The 20,150-nt window shown below is 42.8% G+C and overlaps 1 protein-coding gene across 1 annotated transcript in view; it reads left to right on the top strand.

Moving 5' to 3' along the window:
* The window catches only part of SP7 (Sp7 transcription factor), a 40,397-nt gene extending 21,086 nt beyond the window's left edge, over nucleotides 1-19,311 (top strand). Inside the window, exon 2 of the mRNA XM_020784460.3 lies at nucleotides 15,124-19,311. Coding sequence (XP_020640119.2) covers nucleotides 15,157-16,380 — 1,224 coding nt within the window. The 5' untranslated portion in view covers nucleotides 15,124-15,156 and the 3' untranslated portion in view covers nucleotides 16,381-19,311. The remainder of the gene's footprint in view (nucleotides 1-15,123) is intronic.
* The last annotated feature ends 839 nt before the right edge of the window (nucleotides 19,312-20,150 follow it).

The following is a 20,150-nucleotide window of genomic DNA, read 5'->3' as shown; positions in this document are numbered from 1 at the left end:
CTGTGTATACATAAGGGATTTGGTTTAGATTATACCTGACTAGCCCAGTGGTTTTTCCTACTTTCTTCAATTTAAACTTGAGTTTTGCTATAAGAAGCTAATGATCAGAGCCACAATCAGCTCCAGGTTTAGTTTTTGCTGACGGTATAGAGCTCTTCCATCTTTGGCTGCAGAGAACATAATCAATCTGCTTTTGGTATTGCCCATCTGGTGATGTCCATGTGTAGAGTCGCCTCTTGTGTTGTTGGAAAAGAGTGTTTGTGATTACCAGCTTTATTTCTGTCCATGGAGTTTTCTTGGCAAAGATACTGGAGTGGCTTGCCAGTTCCTGCTCCAGTTGGATCACATTTATTCAGAACTCTCCACTATGACCTGTCCGTCTTGTGTGTCCCTGCACGGCATAACCCATAGCTTCTCTGAATTACTCAAGCCTCTTCGCCATGACAAGGCAGGAATGCATGAAGGGGGATTATGAAGATATCTAGGTCCGTTTTGTGTTGCTAAGCCAGATCTCCCATATCCTTTGTTTGTTTGTTTGTTTGTTTAGTCATTTAGTCGTGCCCGACTCTTCGTGACCCCATGGACCAGAGCACGCCAGGCCCTCCTGTCTTCCACTGCCTCCAAAAGTTTGGTCAAATTCATTCTGGTAGCTTCGGTGACACTGTCCAACCATCTCATCCTCTGTTGTCCCCTTCTCCTCTTGCCCTCACACTTTCCCAACATCAGGGTCTTTTCCATATCCTTTACATTTATTTAAATGCAAGACTTTGCATTTATCTCTGTTGAGTTTCATCTGCTGAGATTCAGCCCACTGTTCCGTCCTATCTAGAATCTTGCTTGCATGTTCTTCACTTCCAAATTGATGTCTTCCCCAAATTTGCTCAACATCACTTTTGCATCCTCTTCCAAATCATATATAAAAACATCAAATAGCATAGGGCCTAGGAGGCCTGGGCCCTGTAGTGCTCACTTGAAACCTCCCTCCCCCCCCCCCCGGTTAATACACAGCCATGAATAGGCATTATGTGGGTGTAGATCCCAATCAGCTGAGGATCCCCTTAACAGGAATAGTACTAACCTTCCTTGTCTCCTTCTTAACAAAATGAATATGTAAAACCTTGTCCAAACCTTCGGTGGGGTAAAGATTCACTGTGTCTACAATATTCCCATGATCTACCATACTGCTAATTTCAAAAAAAGGAAGAGTGGGAGTTTATCACCCTTTTGTGATGAATTTATGTTCATGGTAATTAAATCATTATTCTCTACATGCTCACAATCCAACTGATTAATAATGTGGAATTTTATCCAGTACTGACATTAAAGTAACTGGTTTGTAATTTCCCAGATCAAGTTTTTAAACTGTTTAAAACTTTTGGTTAGATGGGAACAATATTTACCCATCTCCTGTCCTCTGGCACCTCAACTGTTCTCCAAAAATAATAAAAATAGGTACAGACTTGCTTGGATTCAACAGTTTTTTTAAAAGCACATTAAAAACATTCAAGCAACCAAATACACCTTAAAAGACCTCAAAATTTGGGAAGTCTCCATGGCTATTACAATTCTATAGAGTCCAGCCATCGATTGAAAAAGTCATATAGCTTACAACCAGATGCTTGGATGTGACGTGTCAGGAGTGGCAACATTGTATATGACACCGTAGTTTTTGGTATAAGGAGAACATAATGTATTTTTACAAATAAAATGACAACAGTAGTGTTCTAATTTGTGCACAACACAAATTTCCTCAATTTTTTTAGAGGGGTGGTTAAAAATACTCAAGCATTTTTGAAGGTTCCACCCCTAAAAGGCATATAATTTTTTTCTTCTTTTTAAAAAATAGCTGTATTTTGAAAGCAGCCAGAAATGTAAGAAATGTGGTGAACGGGCTTTGGAACAACTTAACAGAATTAACTGCTTTTTTAAAAAAAGTAATGTCCCAAACTGTTAGTCAAACCTACTTACATGGTTGCCTCTGGTATTGGGTAGAATAAGGCGGCCATCTTAGGTACCTCATTCGGAGAGTCATTAAAGGGGCAGCAAATACTGTAGCTTGAATACATTCAGGCGTTTCCTAGACAATGACTCAGCTGTTCCTTCTCCTCTGGAAGCACCAGGAACCAAGAAGGATTGGTTTAATTTGGAATTACTTTATTTATATTCCTAGTGAGCAGGAGAGATATTTGGCTGGCTTCCAGGCATGGCATGGAGAATATAATGGCATGTGCTTTTTTTGCCTCAGGCAGCAAAATGCTTTGGGTCCTCTCCAAGCCCTGAAAGGAATAAAGGCAGCTTCCTCCATGATTAAAAATAGGAAAAAAAGACCAAAAGTTGTCATGTTATAGCTATATTTAAAATACCAAAAACCTTGTTTGATAAAACTCATCAGTAACAAAAGACAACACCAGTCTGCTGAATGCACTTTTATCAGTAGCCAAGAGCTTGCCCAGCTGGGTATAAAATGGTCTTTGCCAACAGAAGGACAACAGGTAAGGGCCAGCTTTACTTTCTTTGCCAGGTAACCCCACATCCTAGGGGCAGCTTTTTAGTACTTGTGCCGGATTTTCTGATGCTTAATGGCATCAGGTGAAAATTATTCCCTTCTAATAAACAACATTGGTTCTTTGAAAGTCTGTGAATAAGCACATGCTCATAATTCTCCTGATGAAATTAGTGCAACTTTGCAAAGCATAATAATTTTGACCAAATTGTGACATAGCTTTTACAATTAATTCTATCTTGATCAACATGTTTATTAACAGGTATTACTCTATGAGTTCTAACTAATAAGTATTCTCTGCTAGGACTGTTGTTATGTGCCATCAAGTCTGAACTGACTTATAGTGATCCTAATAAGGGCTTTTGAGGTAAGTGAGATCTTTAAGGAGTAGTACTGGTTCCAGACCCCAGTGAGCTTCCATGGATAAGTGGGGATTCAAACCCAGACCTCATTCTATCCACTACACAGGGTATTCTGCTAGGAGAGGCAAGCTCAAAGAATGAATCTCATCTACAATTGACTTGCCACCTCCTAAAATCTCCCTCTCTCTCCCTCTCTCTCTCTCTCCCTCCCCTCATCCTCAATTTTTGAAGAGGACCATTTCCATCAAAACAACTAACTTCAAGCAAAAAAACACAGTTTGAAAACATAGTTCAGCAACACACAACACATTTTCTAGTTTATTTCAAGCCCTTTTGACTTGTTATGCTTGGAAAATACATAATATACCGGAATCCTCATAAAAACAGCCCCAGCCCCAAGAAAGAGAGTGAGATGGTAAAAACCACAAATAATGAAATATGAAACATATAAAAACACAGCATCTAAGATGGCAATCTCTCTCCAGTAGCAAACAAATTCAAAGCCAGCAACACAATGATTGGGAGCAGAAATTACGCATTTCTGCTCCAACTGGGTAGGAATCTGTGCTTGACCTCAAGGCAAATCACTAGCTGTTTTTTTGCCATATTACTCTTATGACTCATTGTTCATTTTGCCAGGTCGTATCTGCATTTTTGAAAGTACTGAGGAAGTAGAAGTTGTTGCCAGTGCCATGCCTTTGGTCTCATTCATTTCCCAGCCTCGGTTGCCCACCACCTTCCCTCCTCTGGCCTCCATCCCTTCCTTTCACTTTTGTCTGTGGCACAGCAAAGGGCAGAGCATCAGTGCCTGTCTTCCAGGGGTCAGGCTGGAAGTCTTGAAGTGCTGCTTGATCAGAGTCCCTTGGGTTTCCATGGTATGTTAGGACAACCATCATCCCCTTCCTCAATTCTGGTTTCTAGCAACCTAACACCACTTTATTCTGAATCCGAAACAAATATTCATACAAGTTATACATGTGACTGATTTTCACTTGTTTGCTACTCAGACCTGGCAGGGAACATTTTGGAATTTGTAAAGTCAAATTTAGATTTTGGAGGCAGAATTTGCACTTCAAAATGTAAGTGCGTTACACAGACTCAATGGGATGTCTTGTTTCTATTTAATTTTAGCAGGCATCAGATATGAGATACTATAATCGTGAGCTATTGATGTAAACAAACTGAAATGAAGTAGATGGTTGTCAGTAACCTCATGAAATTTGTGTCCTCTTGATTTTATCTTTCATGTCATTCTAGAACTTTTATCTCTGATGTATTGCAGTCACAGGTTTATAGAAGTAGGCAACATGAGGACAGAAACTACGTGGTTAAAATTCAGTTACTAGTTCTAAGTACACTGAGTTGGGGTATATGACTATGGAAACATGGTTTGGGAGATCAGTTCCTCAGTGTGGCCTTCCCAATAGAAAGCTCAGCCTGTGAAGCCTTGTATGTATGTATGTATGTATGTATGTATGTATGTATGTATGTATGTATGTATGTATGTATGTATGTATGTATGTATGTATGTATGTATGTATGTATGTATGTATGTATGTATGTATGTATGTATGTATGTATAGTCCCAGAGCATCTCCGGCAGAACTGACTAGTAAACCACTGCTGGGTATTTTATACCTAGAGGACCCTGAAAGGGTTGCCATAAGTCAAAACTGATAGCATGCCAAAAAAAAACACCAAACAAACAAACAAACAAACAAACAGTAAGAGGAAGGTTCCAAGTAGATGAGATGCACTGAATCAACTAGAGCTTAGTAAGTTAAACACACATTAGTTAAATTGATTGAGACTCCTCTATGTGGAACTAACAATTGGATTTAAGTCCTAGACATAAGGAAGAGTGTGCTGAAAATGGAAGCCCGGTATTGAGACCTCCTCTTTTCCTCTGTAGTGGGAACAGATTATCCAATGTTTTGACATCATGGAAACTGTGTGTTCACCACCATTGCTGATGCCAGCCAATGATAAAAGAACAAGATTAGGGAAATATGCAGTGTAATGATACCATAAGGAAGTTGTGACACCGTGTGAGAGGAAATCTCGATGGACCTTTTGTAGTGTTGAAACACTTGAGAATCCTTGTTCTCACAGTCTAAATCTTTAAACAAAACTGTAAAAATGGTATATGCATCCGTGTGTTGTCAAGTTGTTTCTGACTGATGGTGATCCTTTCCAGGATTTTCTAGGTAGAAAATACTCAGAAGTGGTTTACCCTTCCGTTCTTCTGAGCACCCTGGGACTGTGCAGCTTGTCAGAGGCAACACAGGCTGGCTCTACTCAGAGGAGGCATGGTGGGGAATCAAACTCCGAACCTCTAACTCCACAACCAGATGCCTATCCGCAAAGCTATCCAGCCAGCATAAAAATGGTAGTGTTGGCAATAATGGCTATTCCGCACAGCTGTCTTCTCTCCACGGTACAGTGGTACCTTGCTAAACAACAACCCCGCTAAACGATGAAGCCACATAACAATTACTTTTTGCGATTGCTATAGCGATTTGCAAAACAGTCATTCCTATGGGGGATTTTCACTGGACATCGATTAGGTCCGTGCTTTGCAAACCGTTTGTTCGCAAGACAACGATTTTTTTGGCTTCGCAAAATGGCTGCCCTGTGTTTTCCAGACCCATGCTTTGCAGGGCAGCCATTTTTACAGCTGATCAGCGCTCGCAAAATGGGTTCCCTATGGCCGATCTTCGCTGGACAATGAGGTATTTTCCCCATTGGAATGCATTAAACCAGGTTTCAATGCATTCCAATGGGGAAAGGGTTTTCGCTTGACGATGATTTCACTAAACAGCAATTTTCATGGGACGGATTATCATCGTCATGCGGGGCACCACTGTACTTTTGATGTCTTGGAGAGTCAAGGAATCTTGGAAATCATCTAGTGTAAATCAGCTTTGGATGACCTTTTAAGGACTCTTTTCCTCTCTTCTAATTCCATGATGAAGGCATCTTCTGAGTTAATCGCAGTAAGTTTTTTTTCCCCTCCACCACAAGTTTTGGTGACAAGATAAATGGACCCCAAGCAATGAGGCCTCAGAGTGATTAGCTGGAAACAGAATACCTTTGGAGTTTTGTTTTGTTTTGTTTTGTTTTAAATGCAGTGTTACATGTCAGATTTGGCAGTTCCTTCCTTTTACAGAGGCAGATTAAAAACATTAAAAAGCAGCAAATGAAGAGGAAGTTATTCGGGAAACGAAAGAGAGCAGGATTTAAAATGCCACAACATAATTCAATTAAAAAGTCCATTTAAAAAAACCTGAGGAGATTGAAAACAGAAGTCCCAACTCAGTCAAAAGCCACAACAAGCTTCTGCTTACAGATTTCTAGCCATTATAAAATATCAAATAATGGAAGCTTCAGAAGGAAGCATTAAATGGAATGATGGGTTAAGCTGTAAAGCTTCATTCTCTCTCATTTATGGAAGTAATTAGTACAAACAACTAGTTACTTGTAATGAATTTCTTTTTTTGCTAACAGTGATATAGCTTCATCACATTACAATTGTAACTTAATAAGAGAAGGTGTCGTTCTATATCTGATGTTCCTAGCACTTAAAAAATTACTCTTATAGTTATTGGGATATGATCCAATTAAATAGTTGTTATATGCCATGATGTTGTTTCCAACTAAGGTAACCCTATAAATTAATGACCTCTGAAAGATCCTGTCATTAACAGCCTTGCTCAGGTCTGCAAATGAAAGCCCGTGATTTCCTTTACTGAGTCAGTCTATCTCATGTTTCGTCTTCATTTTCTACTGTCTTGTGTTTTTCCTAGGATCATTGTTTATTCCAGTGTGCCTTATGTTCTTATACAGTATATTCAAAGCAGAATGTAGTCATTTTTACATATTGAGAGAGTTTTGGGTTGATTTGACCTAGAACCCATTTATTTGCCTTCCTGGTGGTCCAGGAAGCTCTCTTCCAACATAACATTTCAATTGACCCTCTTTTTTTCCCCCTGTTAGCTTTCTTTGTTGTCCACTTTTCACATCTATGTACACTAATTAAGAATACCATAGGGAGGATGAGCTAGACCTCTCGATCAATACACTGCTACACTTCAAGATCTTTTCTGTGGTTCCTTCTTAGCTACCCTTCTGAGTCTTTGGATTTCTTTGGATTTCTCCATTTGGAGTGATAATTGAACCAAGATATAGAAAACCTTAAGCAATTTCAGTTTCCTCATTGCCAACTTTACAGTTATGTAATTCTTTTGTATTCTTTGTCTTCTTCATCTTCAACTTTAATCCTGCTTCTGAACATTCTTCTTAATGTTTATTAGTGGAAGTTTCATATTATATGATTGGTGCTGCTGTCTTATGCTGCCTTGTGGGTTTGAATGAGATGGGAAGAGAATCTGCTTTATATAGAATAGAATATGCTTTATATAATAGGGCAGCAGTGTGTTTGGGAGTGGGGAAGAGGGAATAGAGAGAAAGCATTCTGAGTAAAAATTTATGCGTTTTATTTTTTATTTTTAGATAGCATCTTTGCTGAGTTAGTGTTTGAGCCAGTGTGCAAGTAAAAATGATAAAGTAATAAAAATGCAAAACTACATAACCAAAAGAAGTTGTCAATAACATGAAATAAGGGACTACTCCAGAAAGTCAGTGAGTAGTATTAACTGTTAAAACACCACTGAATAGTGTTCTCTTAACCAGCTGTCTAAAACAAGACTTTTCAAAAAACAGACAGGGATCTACTGGTGTATCGCTGGATGATTTACAGTAAATTATCAAAATTGCCCACCTCCTAAATGTTTAAACATTTGTTGTTGTTTAGTTGTTAAGTTGTGTCCGACTCTTTGTGACCCCATGGACCAGAGCACGCCAGGCCCTCCTGTCTTCCACTGCCTCCCGGAGTTGGGTCAAATTCATGTTGGTAGCTTTGATGACACTGTCCAACCATCTCGTCCTCTGTCGTCCCCCTCTCCTCTTGCCTTCACATTTTCCCAACATCAGGGGCTTTCCTGGGGAGTCTTCTCTTCTCATGAGATGGCCAAATTATTGGAGCCTCAGCTTCAGGATCTGTCCTTCCAGTGAGCACTCAGGCTTGATTTCCTTTAGAATGGGTAGGTTTGCTCTCCTTGCAGTCCAGGGGACTCTCAAGAGCCTCCTCCAGCACCACAATTCAAAGGCATCAATTCTTCAACGGTCAGCTTTCTTTATGGTCCAGCTCTCACTTCCGTACATCACTACACCTGTACACTGGGATAATGTCTGGCTTCAAATATCACCTGTCCCTCCTCTTCCCTCCTCACAATGGCATTGTTCCAACAACCAATCGAAACTGGGCTGTGCTATAGAATAGACAAGTGGCGATTTAAAGGGAAAAGACCCTGGTGATGATGTCAACAGCTGGCCAGGTGGCAGTGAGTAGCTAGCACTGGTGACCCTGAGGGCATGGAGCTGTAGGGAGTAAAGAAAAGGAAGTAGACCTGACAAACCTGGAAGTCAGCCTGCTTCTGGTAGGAAGGGGGGGGAAAAGGTAGCTTTTCTTGGGAAGAGGGATTTCAGAAGCCAGTGCCACTAATTTAACCTCTTTACGAGGCTGAACTTGGCACTTCTTCACATGGGGGTGTGATGGGAAATGACCAGGGAGCTAAGAGGGAACCATTGGGGCTGCTGCCACTGCTTCCCAACATCTGCTGCCTGAAGCAGCTGCCTTACTCTCACTAAGGATAGCAATGTCGCTGTTGTGGTCCCTGCCATTCAGAGCTTTGTCGGTAAAAACCATCACCTTGAATTAGGCTCATAAATGAACTGGAACCAATGGTGTGTTGGTGTTACATGACCTGTAAAGTTCATGCCTAATATCAATCTGGCTGCTGTGTCTTGAAATGGACTCTTTGCAAGAGTTGCCCCTGGTTGATCCTGCTAACTAGAGGAATCTGAAACATTCCTTTTTTTAAAAAATTGCAGTTCCCAGAGTCCCCTAACTAACGTGGCAACCAAAAATAAATAAATAGTAATAACGTTTCCAAGCCCCACCAAAATGTGAGGTGATTAAAGTGTGAATCACTGTGGCCAGATTCTCCCTCAGTATTTGTTACAGAATTGGTGCGCATTTTCCAAATTGCAGGGATCTCTTAGTCAAAAAAGTTAATGATTGAAGGAACATAATCATTCTCTTAAACAGGAATGAGGAACCTTTGGCCCTCCAGATGTTTCAGACTACAAATCCTGTCACCCTCCCAACTGGCCACACTAGTTGGGACTTCTGGGAGTTGAAATCGAAAACATCTGGAAGACCCAAGGTTTCTCATGCCTAATCTGAAGTAAGCAAGACAAAAATTATTACCGTATTATTCCCTACCTAGGGGTTGGCAGAGTGGCAAGTCAAAAGTTTTCTCCTGTCCCACTGAATGTATTGAGTTAGCAAAAGACACAGGAGACACCACTTCTATGCATTCCTTGGGTCCTTCCTTCATCTGCATCTCCTGAGAACCACTATGACCTTGTGTGTAATTTTTTGATACTAATATAGCGCTTTGCAGAACCACACTCCGTGAATTAGATGGCTGTTGTTGCCTATTGACTGCATTATCTGGATCTTGTGGCTTCTTCTCCCAAGGGTTCTTCTCCAAACATATGGAGATTACCTCCCCCACCCCATTCAGTCCACAAGCTACCAGGGTTCCTAAGCCATCTCCTACTACTTGTATAGGGTGGGAATATATTTTACTTTATGGGAGGAAGTCCTTCATTTGAAGGGCTACTGGAAGACAACCATCCTTTTGAATGTGTCCTCCATTGGAAGGAGTCTCTAGCCTGGTAAAGAAGCATTAGGAAGGAGGTCAGGGACCTTGACGTTAACCCAGCCACAGAGAACAGCCGCTGGTGAGCAGACCTAGCAGACACACTAGTTGCTCAGCCGTTCTCTTGCTTATGTGACACGCATCATATTTGTCTTTAAATTCTAAAAATCATATCTAACTTTGTGTCTATACTTATAAAATAATATATGCAATTTTATGCAAATCAGTTTCTTCTTTTGTCCTCCTTTTTTGGTGGTTTATAAGCAGTCAGGCTATGCATCTACTGTTACACTATATTCTTTACACTGATAATTTTCTTAACTCTAAATCCTTGCATATGTGCCAGCCACTCTCCCCCCACCCACCACCCCCAATTAAGGCCTGAGGGGATACCACAAGCTGATACGGATGTTGGGCTGATTTGTTCCAGAGTCAGGTTCTATTTGGTGGGTTTCTTCCTCTTCCTTCCTCCTTTTCTTTAACTGATTGGATATGTCTGAAGTTATAATTTTGCATTTCTGTTTCATTTGCTTTGAGCAAAATTTGTAATGTGAAAAAAGTGGTATATATTTAATGAATAAATGGATTATTATGGCATAGTGTCTTTTGATAGGTAGTGCTAGGAGCGTTCCATTTGGATATTCAGTGGGGCTATACAGGCAATATATAGTTTCCTTTTATAAAATGGAAGCCTAAATGTTTTCAGTCTGATAGCCGATGGCTTCAAGTCTTATGCTAATAAAAGAGAAGACAGAAATACAGAATTGTGGCTTCATAGACTGCATTTTTTTTTTTAAAAAAACTGAACAGAGAATATAGTTGCCCACCATTAGAGTGTGCCCAATCCCGTTTCAACCATTTATATCTTTTTGAAATCCTGGCCTCGTGAAAATGAGATGATGCCTAGTTCCTCTTAGCAGTCCATACCTCAGCATGATTCTGAAATCTTAAACCAGAAGCCGTTGCAGCTGAGACAGGAGACTGACTTAACAGAGTCGATATCCTGTCTAAATAATGGCCTTTATGAGCTTATTTAATCATTTTAAAGAGCAGCTTATAGTGTCACACTTCCCATGGTGCCAAACTTGGCTGATTTATTATGTGCTGCCTGAAAAAGTATTTCTTTGGAGCCACTGTACCAACTGATTCCAGTGGACGGCTTGTGTTTTTGATTGTCTGCTGTTTTTGAGAGGGGCTGGATGATTTCCTTCTGTCTGCTTGTTGCCATCTGTAGTGACATTTCAGCCCAAACTTCATTTGGTTTCCTGTCTTATAAAGACAAAATTACTTTGCAGCTAATACCCAAGTTGAAGGCTGTGGTAGCTTGAGTTGCCAGGTCCTAGGACATTGGTCCAAGTCTCCATGGATGGCTGTGCTTCACCAGGAAAGGAGATGAATTTCAAGCCGAGCTATGCTAGAGGAGGTGAAAGTGGGATTTGTGTGTGTGCCCTTAATGCTTGGGCACATATCTCCGTTCATTTCCCTCTGACATGAGGGCTCACAGGCTTGGCTTGATTATGTTTTTATGAATATTGTGTCAGTGCAGTGTTGGCTCTAGGACCGAGGGGGAGGGCACGGGGGGGAGGGAGGGAAGCCAGTGTTTGCAAGCATTTGGGGCCCATTATGCCATTTGGAGCAAGGCACAGAGTAGAGTGCCAGTGTCACCATTTGTGAAACTTTTATCACAAAGACACCATCCCCACCAGAGCACAAAGCCCTATAGCCTGGTCTCAGATATGGGTCCTAGCATCTGGAATGCTGCTGACCTGGAAAACCTGATAGTTCAATGAGTGGACTATTTCTCTGGCTTGCCAAAAAAGAGAGAAGACAGATTGCCAGGTTTGGACATCACAGTAAGCAAACCATAGACAGAAGAGCCCTGGTTTATTTGGCAACTCTCCCATGTTGAAAGAGCAACCTGGTCTCAATGCCCTGCACAATGGCTCATTCCCTTCAAGCCACAATCAGAGCAAAATGAAGTTACTTTTTGGGAGCACGACTCCCAGAAACCATAACCCTAGTTGGGAGATTCTGGGAGTTGTTATTCAAAGATGCAAAGATGCACAACCTCTAGTTGCCATCCAAGACACTGAACCAAAGAAAACAACACTTTTGCAAACTCTGGCTACAGTTTTAAAGAATTTTGGTGTGTCATTTCGTGTGGATTCAGTCTTTGTTTCGCTATATAGCCATAAGTGAACATAGTAGTTTTCCTTCCTTTTAGAAGAAGGGTTGCAGAATCCCCTTTAGCTGTGATGTCACAAGGTGAAATTTGTGAAACAGGCAGAACAAAATGCAAAGCTTCTTGAATTTCAAGTCTTTCCACAATTTTTTAGGCTCTGAACCATCGTATAGCCATATGTGAATTTTTCCAGTAGGCCTAAAAAGGCCCATCTTTTCCTGTCTTTATTACGTAACAACGAGGCACTGTACAGAAGAATCTATATGCTCCAGTCCAGACCAAAGGGTTTACCAGACCACCTGGCCTGGAGCATCTAGATTTTAACAGAAACAAGGCAAGGCGAAAGCAAGGTGTGTGGTCCAAAATAAGGGAGTCAGCAAACCACCATGGATGGGGGGGGGGGGTTTAACTCACTCTGTGATACTTTTGAGTGTGACCATTTCATATGTTGCAGCTGGGGAGGTGGAAAGCTTGCCCTGAGAATACTTATTGCACAGCAAAAAGAGGACAGCAAGTGAGAAAATAAAACGTAAGTCAATAGAAGAACGGGAAGATGGCTTTAATCCAGAAGTAGGGTGTGCTGCAGAAGAGAAGAAATGAAACAGCTGCTGAGGAGGGGGTCTCAAGGAGGCTACTCAGCAGGTTAAGGGCAACAGGGGCAGGATCAATAGCACACAAGAATGCTGTACCGCCACCCACATAAAATCTAATGAGGAGGCGCCACTCATCCTTCCTTCAAGATGTGAACTTTAGATTGGGAAAGTTCAGAAGAAATAGGGCATTTTTGGTCGTAGTTTGTGACTGATGCCCTAACTCCAGAACTCTTTTTCTCAAGTTAGCTGCAGGCTACCCTTTTTGGTGGATTTTCAGAAAGCACATAAACACACACACACACCCGTGCAGGCTTGTGGCTTGGATTTCACATGGAGGTTGCTCTTAATCTGAACTTTAAAGGTGGTATCTTTGTTTGCTTGCTTGCTTGTTTTCATTTCTGTGCTATCTTTCTCCCAGTTGAAGGGAACAAAGGCAGCTAGGAACACAATACATTGTTATACGAAAAACAATTAAGCATATAATAGAATTAAAACAATTCATTTAAAACAGTTAAAAACACACTAAAACACACACAAAACAATACAAATGTCCAGCACTCAAGATCAAAATTCTTCACTGGCCATGTCTAAAAAGGGACAGTTTTCACCTGTCATCAGAAGCACAAGAGGAAGGGGGCCAACCTAGACTTCCAGGGGAAGGCATCCCACCATCTGGGAGCAGCCACAGAGAAGGTCCTCTCTCTCTCATGCACCCACCAGACATGCCTGAGAGGGGAAGTGGGACTGAGAGAAGAGTCTCCCCTGAATATCTTCAGAGCCAAGTAGTCTCGTATGGTCCTTCAGATAGAGAAATGGTCCTCCGGGTAGCCTGGACTCAAATTGTATAAAGCTTTAAAGGTAATAAGCAGCACTTTACATTGGGCCCAGAAATTGACTGGGCAAGCAGTGAAGCAGTTGTAATGGGGGACATATGCCTTCCTGTAACTGGCCCCAGTCAGGAGCGTGGGGGCAACATTTTTGAAGCAGGTGAAGTTTCCAAAGGCAGCCCCACACTAGAGTGCATTGCAGTTGTCCAAGCAGGATGAAACTAAGGCATGTTGTAACCATAGCCAAAGCAGGCACCTTCAAGAACAGGTGCAGCTGCTTTAACTGCAAATGCACTCCTAGCCACTGCAGAGATCTGAGCATTCAAGCTCAGGGACGCGTCCATAAATACACCTGAGCTGTAAGCCTGAGTAGTAAGGAGAAGTGTGACCCCTTCAGCATAGGTTTAATCCTCTATTCCAGGGGTGGCAAATCTTTGGCGCTCTAGATTTATTTGACAACAACTCCCGGAATCTCCAGACTGCATTATAAGTTATAAAGGATTGTGGGAACTGTCGTCCAAAACATCTGGCATGCCAAAGGTTCACCAACTCTGCCCTATTTCCTGATCTGCCTTTTGATTTACCAGGAGCATATCTGTTTTGTCCGGATTAAGTTTGAGTCCTTATCCAGGCCATTATCAATGACAGCCACTGGTTTAGAACTACAAGTTCCTTGTAGCTGGGCAGAAAGGAGAGACAGAGTTGCGTGTCATCCCCATACAGGTGACTCTGATCTCCAAAACTCTAGATGTCCTCTCCCCCATGGTTCCATGTCTATGTTAAATATAATGGGGGGCAGAACAGAACCCTGAGGAACAACCAAAGTACTGAACTTGTTTTGGATACAGGATTCAGCACCTTGGATAACCCCTGTAAAATTCAGATTAAAACCCAAAGCAGATCCCTTCCCACACTCATTTTCTTCCAGTTTAATTTTGAGATTGGCTTTTGGGCTTCCTGGAAACATCTCCCTGACGATCTTTTTTCTTCTTATATTCTTTTGATCTTTATTTTTGTTTACTTGTAATGTTTTTATAAAATTTATTGTTGTCAAATTGTAAGCCGCCTAGAGTGGTCGAACATGACCAGATAGGCGGGATAGAAATGAAATAAAATAAATAAATAAATAAATAATCTCTTCAGCCACTGCAGGAAACAGCTGTGTCTCTGTCTGATCCAGAAGAGCTTCTCTGATGTTCTTGTGTAGAACTTGGAGAAGTTACTTTTTGGCTTTTGAATCACAGACTCCCCAAGCCAGCATGGCTGAGTCACTTCACACTTTGGGTCTGGGAGAGTTGTTCTTATATTTGTTCCTATTTTTTTCAGGCCACAAACAGGGCTTGGCAATGGAAGAGCAATATGTTAAACAGGACTAATATATACCTCGCAGTTCATACTTGGGAATGGTGGCTTGAGGCATTCTTTCATTCTTACTATCAAAGTATTTGTTATTCTTTGGTAAAAGGGTCCATTGGAGTATTCTTATTGAATACAGTGGGGTCTTGACTTGAGAACTTAATCCATATTGGAAGGCGGTTCTCAAGTCAAAAAGTCTGTAAGTCAAGTCTCCATTGACCTACAGTGCATTGAAAACCGATTAATCCCGTAACAGGCTGTTTTTGTTCCATTTTGGTTTTTTTCTGGTCTGTAAGTCAAATCTTAGTCTGCAAGTCAAACCTAAATTTTGCGGCCAGAGAAGTCTGTAACTCAAAAAGTCTGTAAGTCAAGCCGTCTGTAAGTCAAGGGTCCACTGTACTCCAAAGTGGCCTTCTCCTACTTTGTCTTGATGTACAGTAAAGTCACACTATCCATTCTGTTTTTACTCACCACCGTTTTGCTTCTCCTTTTCTGTTTTTCTTTCCATCTAGGAAGAGAATTGCCATGGCTCCAACCCATTGGCTATGCTGACGGACACTTACAGTAAGTTTGGAAGTGCTAGTCCAGGTCAAGACTCGCCCCGTCCTGGAAAAGCTGAGGACAGTTTGGGAGTAGAGCCACCTGCTCAAAAAATCTGGGGCACCGAAGGCATGGGAGATTCCTACGCGGCCACTTTCCCCAATGGGAATGGACTGATGTCTCCTTCAGCAAGCCCGCAAGCTTCCACAACCTACAGCAATGACTACAGCCCCTTCTCCCATTCCTTCCCAGCCTCGCCCACCTCCCAAGACCCATCTTCCTTGCTGGTATCCAAGGGGCACCCATCCCCTGACTGCCTCCCCAGTGTCTACACTTCCTTGGACATGGCACATCCTTATGGCTCCTGGTACAAAGCTGGCATTCACCCAGGCATCTCCACCAGCTCCAGCAACCCCACCGCTTCCTGGTGGGACATGCACTCTAACAGCAACTGGCTGAGCTCTCAGCCCCAGTCGGATGGGCTCCAGAGCTCCTTGCAGTCCATGCCAAGCCAGGCCCCCATCAGTCCCCAGCTGCCCAGTTACACTTCTGAGTTCACCACTTTGAACCCTGCCCCGTACCCTGCCGTGGGCATCACCTCCTCCTCCCACCTCCTCCCTTCCAGCCAGCATGTCCTGCCCCAAGAGATGTACAAGCCCAAGCCGGTCGCCAACAACTCCCTGATGGAAGGAGGGATTGGACTGAAGTCCGGGAGAGGCGGCTCCTTCGGGAGCACGGCAGGCAGGTCAACCTGCGACTGCCCCAACTGCCAAGAGCTGGAGCGGCTCGGGGCCTCTGCAGCCAGCCTGCGAAAGAAGCCCATCCACAGCTGCCACATTCCGGGATGCGGGAAGGTCTACGGGAAGGCCTCACACCTCAAAGCCCACCTGCGGTGGCACACTGGCGAGCGCCCCTTTGTCTGCAACTGGCTCTTCTGCGGCAAGCGCTTCACCCGTTCGGATGAGCTGGAGCGCCACGTGCGCACACACACCCGGGAGAAGAAGTTCACCTGCCTGCTCTGCAACAAGCGCTTCACCCGCAGCGACCATCTCAGCAAGCACCAGAAGACCCACAACGAGCTGGGGGTAGGCAAGCCCCCAGAGGGGGAGGGGGAGAGGGAAGAGGACACGGCGGTGGCCAGTTCCCCTAGCACTGCCCTGCAGGACGGCCTCCCTGGAGAGGAGAAAGACCCCACTAGCCCAGAGCAGAGCAATCTGCTGGAAATCTAGATTGGGCACAGAGTGCCTCATCTTCCCTGCTTCACACTATCACCCACCACCTTTTTTTTGGAATGCCTTTCAGCTAAGTAATTTATTTCCCACGGAGAAGCACAGATGCAGGGGCTGTTGGCCTTCCCTCCAGACAAAGATCTCACCTTGCCTCCCTTGAACTCTCTACCTTCCATCCCTCTGATCCCTGAAGCAAATTTTGCGGAGACCTCAGAAAGGCTGTGACTTTTTGGACCAAGACGGATGTATCAGAGCCAGATTTGAATCCAAGTCTCCAGCCTTTCCCTCTGCTGTTAAAATATAAAGGCCCTGCCTGTCTTCCTAATCTCACCATAATCTCTCAAGAACTCATGCCATTGCATCCGTCCGTAGAGTTGGCCAACTAGCGGGCAGGGCAGGACCAAAGTGGGTTTTTCTCAGGGCATGTATAGGAATCATCTTCCATCCGGTGCAACCCACTGACCATTTAATTCCAGCCTCCTTTGTTCCTGCATTACACAGAAGAAGGAAGAGGGGGGAATGCATAGGCATGCATTGAGAGACTAGGGTGGAGCATCTGCACCCAAAGAACATGTCCTTGCTTCACGATGTACAAAGAAAGAATTGCGATCTCTGACTCAGGACATGGCAAATAGGCTTGATAAGTCCAAAGTTTGAAAGGCCTCCTGTACCTTTTAAGTTTTCCAATGAAAGGGCTAATTCCACTGAAGCCCAAGGGTGGCTTGTCAGGTACACGGCAACACGGATGATTAAAACCACCGTTGGAAAAATCCTGCCTACTGTGAAGCTTTGAAAGGTATGCAAGCCCTCTTGGGGCCTGGACATGAAATTCTGTGAGCAAGACCCTTAATAGAAGTCTAGGGGGCCATTGTTTTGAAATAAGAGGCATCTGTGCAGACAGGAGGAAGCTCGACAAGTGAAATCTTGTTCTTTTAAAAACCAAGCAGGCCCAGGGGTTAGTTTAGAGAATAGGTTTGAAAAGGGCTGGATGAGGGCCCACTTGCACAGCTGTTGGCCCATTGTGCACATACGATGGAGGCTCCACCCTGACCTGTTCCCTCTGCTTTCTCTGCTCCTTAATGGAATACCCATGAAAGTTGACCAGTCTGAATAGGTGAAGTGGTCTAATATCCCTCCAAGGACAGTCCCTACATTTTCCAGGTCCCAGCTATGCTTATGCTTCTTGGGTATGTCAAGCACCATGCCAAAAGCATAGAGATCGGCTTCAAAATGGCCATTTTTGGAATACTGATCGGGAATGACCCCAGGATTGTTCTTCCAATGAAATCAAGAAAACACAGACACTCTTCTCACAGAGAAGTAACCACGTGGGGAAACCAAGGCTGTCCACTCGGCAAAAGTCAATACAGGGGCTGTCGGCCGTCCCACAAAGGTGCTACAGGGCCCTTGGATCTCCCTCCCTCCCTCCCCATGTATTTAATCTAGAAGTATATTTATGCCGTAAATTATAATGACAGATTAAGAGAAGGAAGGAGGCAACTGGGTTATGCGAGAGGCCTCTATAACACACATGGCATCTTTATCTTACCAGGATTGTCTTCTCTGTTAATTGGGGGCTTTCTCTGTGCGGAGCAACATGATCTACAACTTACTCAGTACCTTTTTCTCTCTCCTCTCTCTCGCTCTTTCTCTTGCTTTATATGATGGGGAGGAAATCTGAATATTTATAATCTTGAAACGTGTTTATGTTCTGTTCACTTTTTAATGATAGACCTGGATTTGAAAATGATAAATATTAGGAATACATGGAGCCAGATGCCAACTGCTGAGTGTTTGAGTTTTGGGAAGAAATCTTATTTTTTTATGGGGAGTTGACCTCGGGCAAAAGGCTTTAAAATCAGTGATGAGACCTTACGGTCCAGGCCCCTGTTTTTTTTTGCGGGGGGAGGGGATTATTTCCTTCTCAGAAGTAAGTTCTTTGCAGAAACATAGCTAAATTCCTTTCTTCAATCCACTTGATGGTCCTGTGTCTATTTTTAAGCCCACAGGATGAAGGGAAGAGCTATATCCACGGGATCAGTATATACTGATTCACTTATCCACGGTCCTAAAATATAAAAAAAATTAAAATAAAAATTCCCAGAAATATATATTTCTAACGATGCAGTTACCAGAACTGATCGCTGGGTGGATGCAGGGATGCTATGTATAGATATCAGTTGCTATTATAATAGCAATGGTTATAATCTGCATTTTTTAGCATCCATGGGGGGTCTTGGAATAGATACCCCGCGAATACAGGAGTCCTACTGTACTACACTTAACAAGAGGCTGCCACTTAAAATGTCATTCCTTTGTTTCCTCCCGCATCTGTATAACATGTAGGCACACTTCCTCTTACACTGTGACATCAAATTGTTTCTCTGTGTGCCCTCTCCTACCCCCCCCCCCGGCAACCCCTCCATTCCCAAAACATTCCTTGGTTGCCAAAGGAAACATGCAATGTGATGATGTTACAATATAGAGAAACATGGTTTATTGTTGTGTAAACTAGAGAATGATAATGTTTGGGTCTATATCTCCCAGAATCCTACAGACAGCATGGTGGGGTGGAGGATTGTGGGAATTGTAGTCAGGATCGTAACTTGTCTAAACTTGAGGGACACTAGTATAACAGCAGGCATAGTTTAGTGCTTGTGTAAGAAGAGCTTTAAAAATCAGAAGAGCCAAGCAGCCCCCTAAATGTTGCCTGCTCAGTTCAGTGCAACAACTAGCACGGGAATTATTTTCGTTTCAAACAGTTTGGATTTTGCTTGTTTTTTAATTTAATTAAGAATAAAATATAAGCTATGTTGAGAAAAAAATAAAGCTCAGTGGAGATGGATCCTTCTGTTTTGCAGGAAAGCACAGTTTGGTGCTGTTGTACACCACGATTCAAATAAAATTGCACTTGTATTGCCTGCAAATGTAGTTGCTTCTGGCTTGGGCCTTTATTACTACCCCACCGACTCATAGGCCTATTGGGTTAGCAGGGTGTCTCTTTTGATTTGCTTTTAAAAGGGTTCTTAGACCACAAAAGAGCTTTCTCCGTGAAGCCCACGACAGTTGTAACATGCCATTCAAGATTTACACAGCCTGTCAAAGAGCTGATCTGACAAGGCACTTTTGATCATAAGTAGACTGTGTATTTGGAATCCATTTACATCAATTAGTACCACTCTAGTTGTTTGAAATGCGTACTCGAGTGTGTGCTCTTGATTAGCAAAACTAAATCACACTGGTGAGCTATAGAGGTGGATCGATAGAAGACGAAAACAGCAACATGTCAGCTGAAATATAACATATGATAGTGAAAGACAACACCTCGTCATGAGAACTTAATTGTGTTCCTTTTAATATGCCTTCAAAGCTTCTTGAACTATTTCTCCTAGAATGCTCCCTGCCCTCCAAGCTGGCATGACTAAGGGCTCTTAATCATACCATGATCACAAATCAGAATATTATTTCTGGGGAAATCTATTCCTCCTCATAAGCTGTTGTGAGAAGTGTAGGTACACTTAGGGGAAACAAGGAAGGCAAAGTGACGTTTGTTGCCCCTTCTGTGAAACATGTCCAGCACTTCAACCCTTTTGAGTCCTGGTGCTACCAGTCATTGCTAGCCAGATACAAAACATTGCGGGATTCTATGGACCTTTTATAGTTGTGCAGAAGAACAAATCCCAACAGGTGTTTGCTCAATGTTACCTTCTGGACAATTGAAAAGTCCAGGAGCTCAGAGCTCTCCCTGTCCTCCCCTCACCTTACTCTAG

The sequence above is a fragment of the Pogona vitticeps genome, chromosome 2, assembly GCF_051106095.1.
Source record: "Pogona vitticeps strain Pit_001003342236 chromosome 2, PviZW2.1, whole genome shotgun sequence".
NCBI classification, from domain to species: Eukaryota; Metazoa; Chordata; class Lepidosauria; order Squamata; family Agamidae; genus Pogona; species Pogona vitticeps.
Note: the sequence above shows the minus strand (reverse complement) of the source record. Positions and strands in the feature narration are given on the sequence as shown.